General features: G+C 42.8%; 1 protein-coding gene across 2 annotated transcripts in view; it reads right to left on the bottom strand.

Annotated features, from left to right (window-relative positions):
• Nucleotides 1-468: 468 nt before the first annotated feature.
• The window catches only part of PTGES3 (prostaglandin E synthase 3 (cytosolic)), a 25,836-nt gene continuing 16,076 nt past the window's right edge, over nt 469-10,228 (bottom strand). For both annotated transcript variants that reach the window (XM_011926093.1, XM_011926092.1), the window contains exons 4-7: nt 8,774-8,863; nt 3,694-3,756; nt 1,893-1,917; nt 469-1,613 (exon numbers count right to left, since the gene is read on the bottom strand). In XM_011926093.1, coding sequence (XP_011781483.1) covers nt 1,594-1,613; nt 1,893-1,917; nt 3,694-3,756; nt 8,774-8,863 — 198 coding nt within the window. In that variant the 3' untranslated portion in view covers nt 469-1,593. The remainder of the gene's footprint in view (nt 1,614-1,892; nt 1,918-3,693; nt 3,757-8,773; nt 8,864-10,228) is intronic.

The raw sequence follows: 10,228 nt of genomic DNA, 5'->3' as shown, positions 1-10,228 counted from the left end.
AAGCAATCCACCTGCCTGTCTCCCAGAGTGCTGCTATTACAGACAGGTGGGAGCTACCATGCCTGGCCTGTATAATGGCCTAGTTTCAAGGCTGGGCGGTAAGCCAATGTATCATTCATTTCCAAAAATGACGTATGAATTTTTTCAAGAAAAATCAAACAAGTTTTTAAAATGTTTTCCCCACTGAAGTTAAGAACTACGTATCATAATACACTATGCGTATCTATTATCGCACTTCCTATCAAGTTTTTGTCTCATGTTTGTTCCCCCAGCCTAGCTTGTGAGCTCTCTGAGCTCAGCAATCATCTGAAGTATTAATCTTTGTATCACCAGCACTTTAACTGCCTGCAACACAGGTCCTGAATATCCGACGTAAAGTGCTGAAATACATAGTGTTTCTATGTTATGACAACTACAGAAACTGTGAGGGAATGAAAACCTCCAAAATGCAGAAGTTCAAAGATTTAGAGGAGGACAACACATTTAGTTTTATTTCAATCAAATCACAACACTTTCTTTTCCAGCTGCTGCAAAGTGCATCTACAATATTCTATTACAGATCCACTTTTAAAAGGTTTCCTGTGACATTACAGCAAGCCTCTTTTTTCAAACAGAGGAATAATCCCAAATTCTTCCTCAAATAAAAATTAACTCCATTCCAGTAAATGGTAAATACATAAAAATTACAGTAAGCCAGACACTTAAAAGGACAGCCAAGAAGTCTTCCAACAGTTTATTAGAAAGAATGTAGACATTTAAAAAAATCCCCACTGTCATGAACATAAATTGAGGTTTTCAGCCCTGGTATAAGCTGAATCAAAAAAAGAAATAAAAAATCCAATAGTGTATTAAACATTTTTCACTCATTTGCCATACCTGACAGTGCAAATACAAATCTGGTCTAAATGTACAGACTCTCAAGCAACAATGTACAGCTTTCTTCGTCCTCCATGCTAAGAGATGTAAAAGCTTAAGGGTCAAACAATACCAAATGTATAGGCTTCAAAAACCATCTAAGTTAGGGCATTCTCTAGTTTTAGCTAAGATACACCTGGAACACTGACAAGTGATCACTTACATAGAATAATGTGAAGTAAATTTTTTGAAAAATAAATTTTAGTGGAACAATCCTGAAGAACACCAGAACAGCAGGTTACCAGTAAGGTGTCAGCCAATTTGTTCCAGCCACTTTTGAATCCATGTTCTATAATCTAAAATTTAGTTCTCTTTTCCTAAGCTGAGAGCTTCCTATAGTGTCAGTATCTATGTTACGAAGAAAAGGAGACTTAAGTGAGATGTTTCTATTTATCAAAACAGCTGCATCAATTGCCTAGGACCTCAACAGCTTCATGAAAGTCTGGGAAATGTTCATGCATAAGGTTATTGCCTTAGCTGACTTAAAATTGCCCCATACAATGGTACATATCAACCCTTAGTGAAGCCTTTTAAAAAACAAACAGGTTGAAAAATGGGTTAAAGTAGGCAAATACAGCATCTGCCTTTAGAGCTATCAACTCAGGAATTCTCTCAAATTATGAAATCTTGCAGAGAAGTTATTTTTCTTTCTCAAAATCCAAGTGATGACAATACTCCTTACTCCAGATCTGGCATTTCTGAAAGAATTTTAAAAAATATTAGTATAAAGTACAAGGGAATAATCTACCAATTTTAATATCTTAAAGGAAAAGCAACCAAAAATCGAATTATATAGTTCCCCAGTGAATTAAAAGGTTGTCTTGCTATCTCAAGCTATTCACATTTCTGCTTTATTTATTTATTCAAGGTCATAAAGAAAAAATTACTTTTTTTCAAAAGAAGTTAACATCTCTATTTTGAGTTTGGTTTTTGATGCAAAATATCGCTGTGTAAACATACTTTTTATATACACTTACTTTCATCATCACTGTCTTGTGAATCCTGAAAGAGGGAAAATAAAGTTACCGAACTGATCAAATACTTGTTTGCTAACTGAACAGTTAACCTTAAAAAGTTCAAGCGCTATTATTTTTGACTAAAGTAGCACAGGTAGGTAGTTATATCAAGCCTAGAAATTTAGTAATTGGACTTAAGACTAGGTTTAATCTAAGATGAATGGATGTACAGCAGAGGATCTATCTACCTGTAAAAAAAAATGGTGTGTGCCTTTTGGTGACAGTTTAGCCCACCCTTTGAATCCATTCCTAAATTAACCTATGTCAGCATTCAAAGAGAAAACATGGATCAATATGAAGAAAATAGATTGACAAAAGACAGTGAACTCTAATCCTAGCTGTTGAATGAATATTACGTATTTTTCTAAATAGCATTAAATAACTTTCTGGGAGATGTTAACAGGATGCTGGGGTTGACAAGATGTTGAGAATAGTTTTTTTTTTTTGAGTCGGAGTCTCGCTCTGTTGCCCAGGCTGGAGTGCAGTGGCCGGATCTCAGCTCACTGCAAGCTCCGCCTCCCGGGTTTACACCATTCTCCTGGCTCAGCCTCCCGAGTAGCTGGGACTACAGACGCCCGCCACCTCGCCCGGCTAGCTTTTTGTATTTTTTACCGTGTTAGCCAGGATGGTCTCGATCTCCTGGCCTCGTGATCCGTCCGTCTCGGCCTCCCAAAGTGCTGGGATTACAGGCTTGAGCCACCGCGCCTGGCCGAGAATAGTTGTTTATTATATCCTCATCCTCCTCTTACAGATTTACAATGTCCATCTGTTTTGGGTTTTTTTTGTTTTTTTTTTTGGAGATGGAGTCTTGCTCTGTCGCCCAGGCTAGAGTGCAGTGGTGAGATCTTGGCTCACTGCAACCTCCGCCCACCTTGTTCAAGCAATTCTCCTGCCTCAGCCTCCCAAGTAGCTGGCATTACAGGCAACTGCCACTGTGCCCAGCTAAGTTTTCTATTTTTACTAGAGACAGGGTTTCACCATCTTGGCCAGGCTGGCCTCAAACTCTGATGCACCTGTCTCCGCCTCCCAAAGTCCATCTGTTTCAACGGTCTCTGACCAATCCTGACATAAAACCTATTTAATTTACTTTCTTAGTCAAAATAATCCCTATAAACAGACTCTTTTTTTTTTTTTGAGATGGAGCCTTGCTTTGCTGCCCAGGCTAGAGCGCAGTGGTGTGATCTTGGCTCACTGCAACCTCCACCTCCCTTGTTCAAGCAATTCTCCCACCTCAGCCTCCCCAGTAGCTTGGATTACAGGCACCTGCCATCATGCCTGGCTGATTTTTGTAGAGACAGGGCTTCACCATATTGACCAGGCTGGTCTCGAACTCCTGACCTCAGGTAATCCACCCACCTCGGCCTGCTGGGATTACAGACGTGAGCCACCTCGACCGGCCTGAACTGTTTTAATTGAGTAAGGTATTAATACATAATGTCTCTATACAATGATTCTTTGGAAATGTGATGTGTTGTATGAAAGGAGAGAAGGTTACCACTCCCCTTGACAAGGATGGAAGAGGCCCTCGGGCCTGACAACATGCATACGGAAATGTGATCCATTTAGGAATGATCTACGGTAAAACCAGTTCCCTAATAGATAGATAACCATTCCTCAAAAATGGGCACATTTTAAAAATTGCTTTTCCCTTTCTTTTTTAGAAAAGAAGTAGTAATCCTGAATCTATATAAAACCATTTGTAAATATGTTGTTTACTATTTAATAGTATGAAAGAAAACAGAAAAAAAACTTTTAGACTTACATCATCTGCTCCATCTACTTCTGGTAAATCTACATCCTCATCACCACCCATGTTGTTCATCATCTATTTGAAGTGTAAAAATTAGTTTTAAAAATGATGTTAAGTTAGGCCCTAATTATTAATGCTGTATGTTTCAGAATAAACCTTAGGTCTGCCACGGATATCCACAAATTAAAAAATGCAAAATAAATGTAAGCATCTTCCCTTCTGGAAAAGGAAGATTATAAGCAATTACACAAAATCCTAAAAACCTATATGGAAATTAAAACTAAATTTTCCCTAAAGCAAAGCAAAGCTATTCATGCAGCAAGGTATCAATGTATGACATTAAAAATTCTACTTGAATAGTGGTTATCTCTGGTGGTTAAGGAAAAGAATGGGATTCATTTGTAAATGCACAGCTATCTATCTAAAGGTATTCTTTTTTTTTTTTTTTTGAGACAGAGCCTAGCTCTGTCGTCCAAGCTGTAGTGTGGTGGTGTGATCTCAGCTCACTGCAACCTCCACCTCTGGGTTCACTCAATTCTCATGCCCCAGCCTCCTGGGTAGCTGGGATTACAGGCACGCACCACCATACCCAACTAATTTTTTGTTTTGGTAGACATGGTGTTTCACCACATTGCTCAGGCTGGTCTCGAATTCCTGGGCTCTAGTGATCCACCCGCCTCGGCATCCCAAAGTGCTGGGATTACAGGCATGAGCCACAGTGCCCAGCCTTTTCTATTTTGAGATGGGGTCTTACTCTGTTGCCCAGACTTAAGTGCAGGAGCACAATCTTGGCTCACTGCCAACTTCTGCTTCCTAGGTTCAAGGGATTCTCCTGCCTCAACTTCCTGAATTGCTGGGATTAAAAGCAGACACCACCACGCCCAGCTAATTTTTCTATCTTTGGTAGAGACAAGGTTTTACCATATTGGCCAGGCTGGTCTCGAACTCCTGGTCTCAAGTGATCCTCCTGCCTCGGCCTCCCAAAGTGCTGGGATTACAGGAGTGAGCCACCATGCTAGCCTGGTATTCTCATCATGGTTTTAGATATTGTGAAGAACCAATAAATGATTTAAACCTAAACTATTATCAGATGATGAGAAACTTATTTTCTAAAGTTTACCATTTCTGTAATGTTTATATTTTAGAAAAATGAAATCACATATGCATGGAAAAAAATCAGACTTCAAAAATACATGATCACTCAGATTTTAGAATTGGAAGGGACCTTTTTGCTTTTCTTGAGATGGAGTATCACTCAGTCACCCAAGCTGGAGTGCAGTGGTGTGATCTCGGCTCACTGCAAGCTCTGCCTCCCGGGTTCACGCCATTCTCCTGCATCAGCCTCCCGAGTAGCTGGGATTACAGGTACCTGCCACCACGCCCAATTAATTTTTTTGTATATTTAGTAGTAGATGGAGTTTCACTGTGTTAGCCAGGATGGTCTTGATCTCCTGACCTGGTGATCCGCCCGCCTCGGCCTCCCAAAGTGCTGGGATTACAGGTGTGAGCCACCGCACCCAGCCTGGAAGGAACCTTAAAAAGATTAGTCAAACACACAATGGAATGTGTTCAGCCTAAAAGTAGGGATTATTCAGCCTTAAAGAAAAAAATCTGCCTTATGTGACAAAACACAATAAAGAATCTGAAGCATGTCATGTTATGTGAAATAAGCCAGTCAGGGACAAACACTGCATGATTCCATTTATATAAGATACCTAAGATTATATGAGATACCTAAGATAGACACACAAAAATAGAGAGTAGAATGGTAGCTGCTAGGAGTTGGAGGGAAGGGAAAATGCAGACTTCCTACTGTTAAATAGGTATGAAATTCCAGTTATACAAAATGCACAGTTCCAGAGACCTGCTACACAGCATTATGCCTACAGTTAACAATACTGTATCATGCACATACAAGTCAGTTAAAAGATAGCTGGGCATTGTCAGGTTCAGTGGCTCATGCCTGTAATCCCAGCACTTTGGGAGGCCAAGGTGGGTAGATCACTTGAGGTCAGGAGTTCGAGGCTAGCCTGGCCAACATGGTGAAACCCTATCTCCACTAAAAATATAAAAATTAGCCGGGCGTGGTGATGGGAGCCTGTAATCCCAGCTACTTGGGAGGCTGAGGCAGGAGAACTGCTTGAGGTGGAGGCTGGAGTGAACTGAGATCGTGCCATTGCACTCCATCCCGGGCAACAACAGTGCAACTCCGCCTCAAAAAAAAAATAGCCGGGAGAGGTGGCTCACTCCTGTAATCTCAGCACTTTGGGAGGCCAAGGCGGGTGGATCACGAGGTCAGGAGATAGAGACCACAGTGAAACCCCATCTCTATTAAAAATACAGAAAATTAACTGGGCGCGGTGGCAGGCGCCTGTAGTCCCAGCTACTCAGGAGGCTAAGGCAGGAGAATGGCATGAACCCAGGAGGTGGAACTTGCAGTGAGCTGAGATCACGCCACTGCACTCCAGCCTGTGCGACAGAGTAAGACTCCATCTCAGCAAATAGTCTGTTAAAAAGAGTAGATTTCATGTGAAGTGCTCCTACCTCAATTAATTAAACACACACAAAAGGATTCAGTATAAAAATTTTAGGGCCGGGCGCAGTGGCTCAAGCCTGTAATCCCAGCACTTTGGGAGGCCGAGGTGGGCGGATCACGAGGTCAGGAGATTGAGACCATCCTGGCTAACATGGTGAAACCCCGTCTCTACTAAAAAATACAAAAAACTAGCAGGGTGAGGTGGCGGGTGCCTGTACTCCCAGCTACTCGGGAGGCTGAGGCAGGAGAATGGTGTGAACCCGGGAGGCGGAGCTTGCAGTGAGCTGAGATCTGCCCACTGCACTCCAGCCTGGGCAACAGAGCGAGACTCCGTCTCAAAAAAAAAAAAAAAAAATTTTTTTTTGGGCAATCTATCTTGAATGAAATGAATAACTGGGAAAGAGTTTCCCTACCTCGAAAAGCACTATCGAATACTTTTACATTTCTTTGGGTAGGAAAATGCTAAATGTACCAAGCACAACACTACATGTTTAAGATAAACAGCAAGAGAAAACTGAACATATTCAAGAGATATTCAGGAGATGACAAAAACTTGACAACAAAGACAGCAAACAAAAACAAAAACAAGAACAAAAAAACAAAAACAAAACAGTGTTACAAGGCTGGGGGCGGTGGCTCAGGCCTGTAATCCCAGCACTTTGGGAAGCTGAGGCAGGAGGATCACTTGAGCTCAGGAGTTCAAGACCTGCCTAAACAACACAATGGCTTGCACAACTAGGTAAACGGTGGCACCAACTGCTACAGGTAAGGTACAATTAAAAAATACTAATAATATGAATAGAACATCTTCCCTTCCTGTTGAAATCACTGTGCCAGAGTCATGTGCGGAGAATTGTTAAATAAGCAGTTGCATATATAAAGCTGAACACTTCGCTCTTTTATTTAACTCTTAAGGTCCCAAAATACAAAATCTAGTTAATGAAAAGTTTCAAATAGCAACATGAAATGGATTTCATGGGTATGCATTCAATTTACACACTAATGTTCTTTCTGTAGTTTTATTCTACTACATTTGATAAAGTCCATTCTGCCTACACAGAGATGAATCATTTATTCTTCAGTCATGGCAACATGTTATTTGGGTGACATCTCAGATAACAGACTTTTTTAAACTTTTTTCTTTGTATACCTCATGGTAAACATTTCACCATGATTTTTGCTCTGATTCTGCTCTGATTTTGCTCATGATTCTTGCTCTGTCGCCCAGGCTGGAGTGCAGTTGTGTGATCTCAGCTTGCTGCAACCTCTACTTCCTGCGTTCAAGCAATTCTCCTGCCTTAGCCTCTGGAGGAGCTGGGATTACAGGGGTGCACTACCACGCCCAGCTATTTTGTTGTAATTTTATTTATTTATTAATTTAGAGACAGTGTTTTGTTCTTGTTGCCCAGGCTGGAGCGCAATGGCGATCTCGGCTCACCGCAACCTCCACCTCCCGGGTTCAAGTGATTCTCCTGCCTCGGCCTCCCGAGTAGCTGCAATTACAGGCATGCACTACTATGCCTGGTTAATTTTGTATTTTTAGTAGAGACAGGGTTTTTCCATGTTGGTCAGGCTGGTCTCAAACTCCCAACCTCAGGTGATCCGCCCGCCTCACCCTCCCAAAATGCTGGGATTACAGGTGAGTCACATGCCCACCCTATTTATGTATTTTTTTTGAGATGGAATCTTGCTCTGTCGCCCAGGCTGGAGTGCAGTGGAGCGATCACAGCTTATTGCAACCTCCACCTCTTGGGTTCACACGATTCTCCTGCCTCAGCCTTCTCAGTAGCTGGGATTACAGGCATACGCCACCACACCCAGCTAATTTTTGTATTTTCAGTAGAGGGGAGGTTTCCCCATGTTGGTCAGACTGGTCTGGAACTCCTGACCTCCTGATTCGCCCGCCTCGGCTTCCCAAAGTGCTGGGATTACAGGCATGAGCTACCGCACCCAGCCTATGATTCTTGTGTTTAAAAGTTTATAGTCTATTTTTTAGACCAAGTCCCACTCTTTCGCCAGACTGGAGTCCAGTTGCACTATCTCAGCTCACTGCAACCTCTGCCTCCAGGGTTCAAGCAATTCCCATGCCTCAGCCTCAGGAGTAGGTGGGACCACAGGCACACGCCACCACGCCCAGCTTATTTTTTTTGTATTTTAGTAGAGACGGGGTTTCACCATGTTGGCCAGTATGGTCTGGATCTCCTGACTTCGTGATCCGCCAGCCTTGGCCTCCCAAAGTGCTGGCCTCCTCCCAAAACGCCTGGTCAAAAGTTTACAGTTTTATTTTATGGCTTCAAAATCCAAGTCAACTACTGCAATCATGCTTAAAAAAAAAAAAAATCCCAATGATGAAATTAGGAAATTAGCAAACTAGCTGTGTTAGTCTTAATACATTAACTTTTGTAGCTAACACTGATTCCTTTTAAAATCATTAAAACAGTCTTAAAAATAACACGCATCATGAATATCATTAGGTGCCCAAAACCAACTTAAACTGACTACATAGACAGGTACTGTGTACTTGGAGTGGGGAGACGTTCATTTAATGGAACTTACCTCAGAGAAACGATCAAAATTAGACATGTCTTCATCTGAATCATCTTCCCAGTCTTTCCAATTATTGAAGTCGACACTAAGCCAATTAAGCTATAAATCAATACAAACATCACCCTAAGGTTAGGTTAATTTGCATTTGGCATGAACCTTAAGACTGCATTTTCTCCTCTTCTAAAGAGACCAGGTCTTGCTGTGTTATCCAGGCTGGAGTGCAGCAAGCATTTACAGGTACAATCCCACTATTATCAATGTGAGTTTTGATCAGCTCCATTTCTTTTTTTTTTTTTGAGACGGAGTCTCGCACTGTCGCCCGGGCTGGAGTATGGTAGCCGGATCTCAGCTCAGTGCAAGCTCCGCCTCCCGGGTTTACGCCATTCTCCTGCCTCAGCTTCCTGAATAGCTGGGACTACAGGCGCCCGCCACCTCGCCCGGCTAGTCTTTTTTGTATTTTTTAGTAGAGACGGCGTTTCACCATGTTAGCCAGGATGGTCTTGATCTCCCGACCTCGTGATCCGCCCATCTCGGCCTCCCAAAGTGCTGGGATTACAGGCTTGAGCCACCGCGCCCGGCCGATCAGCTCCATTTCTGACCAAGGGTCTTGTTTACCCTCTTCAGGCAACCTGGTGGTCCCCGCTTCCTGGGACACCACCATACCGATGCTAACTTAGCATGGCTACCTGACTGACATACGGCATTGCAACCCAGAACTGGGCGCAAGCAATTCTCCCACTTCACCCTCCACCGTAGCTTTTAACTACAACAGGCACACGCTACTGGTCCCTGGCAAAACAACATTTTTTGAACTGCGACTTTGTATTTTTATGAGGGCATGTAATGAGCACACAAAGAATAGACTAAGTTAAATGGGGTGGCTTACACCTGTAACCCCAACACTTTGGGCGGCCACGGTGGAAAGACTGGTTGTGTAATCCTTCAGGAGTTCGAGACAGCCTGAGCAATAGTGTATCCTGTATCTGGGGAAAAAACAAAAAAAACAAATTTCCTGGGTGTGGTGGTACACTCCTATAATCCTAGCTATTTGGGAAGCTGAGGTGGGTCGGAGGATCGCTTAAGCCCAGGTGGAGGCTGCAGTGAGCCATGTTCACACCACTGCACTCTTGCATGAGTGGCATGAGACTATCTTAAAAATAAAAAAAAAAAAAGATTAGGCCAGTGTGGTGGCTCATGTCTGTAGTACCAGCACGTTGGGAGGCTGAGGTGGGGAGATCCCTTGAGCCTAGAAGTTCAAGACCAATCTGAGCAACATTGTGATACCCCTTCTCTACAAAAAATACAAAAATTAGCCAGGTGTCATGGCATGGCCCCTGTAGTCCCAGCTACTTGGGCGACAGAGCGGGGAGGATCACTTGGAGCCTGGGAAGCTGAGGCTGCAGTGAGCCGAGATTGTGCCACTGTACTCCAGCCTGGGTGACAGAGACCCTGTTTTGGAAAAAA

The sequence above is a fragment of the Colobus angolensis genome, unplaced genomic scaffold (assembly GCF_000951035.1).
Source record: "Colobus angolensis palliatus isolate OR3802 unplaced genomic scaffold, Cang.pa_1.0 Scaffold67, whole genome shotgun sequence".
NCBI classification, from domain to species: Eukaryota; Metazoa; Chordata; class Mammalia; order Primates; family Cercopithecidae; genus Colobus; species Colobus angolensis.
Note: the sequence above shows the minus strand (reverse complement) of the source record. Positions and strands in the feature narration are given on the sequence as shown.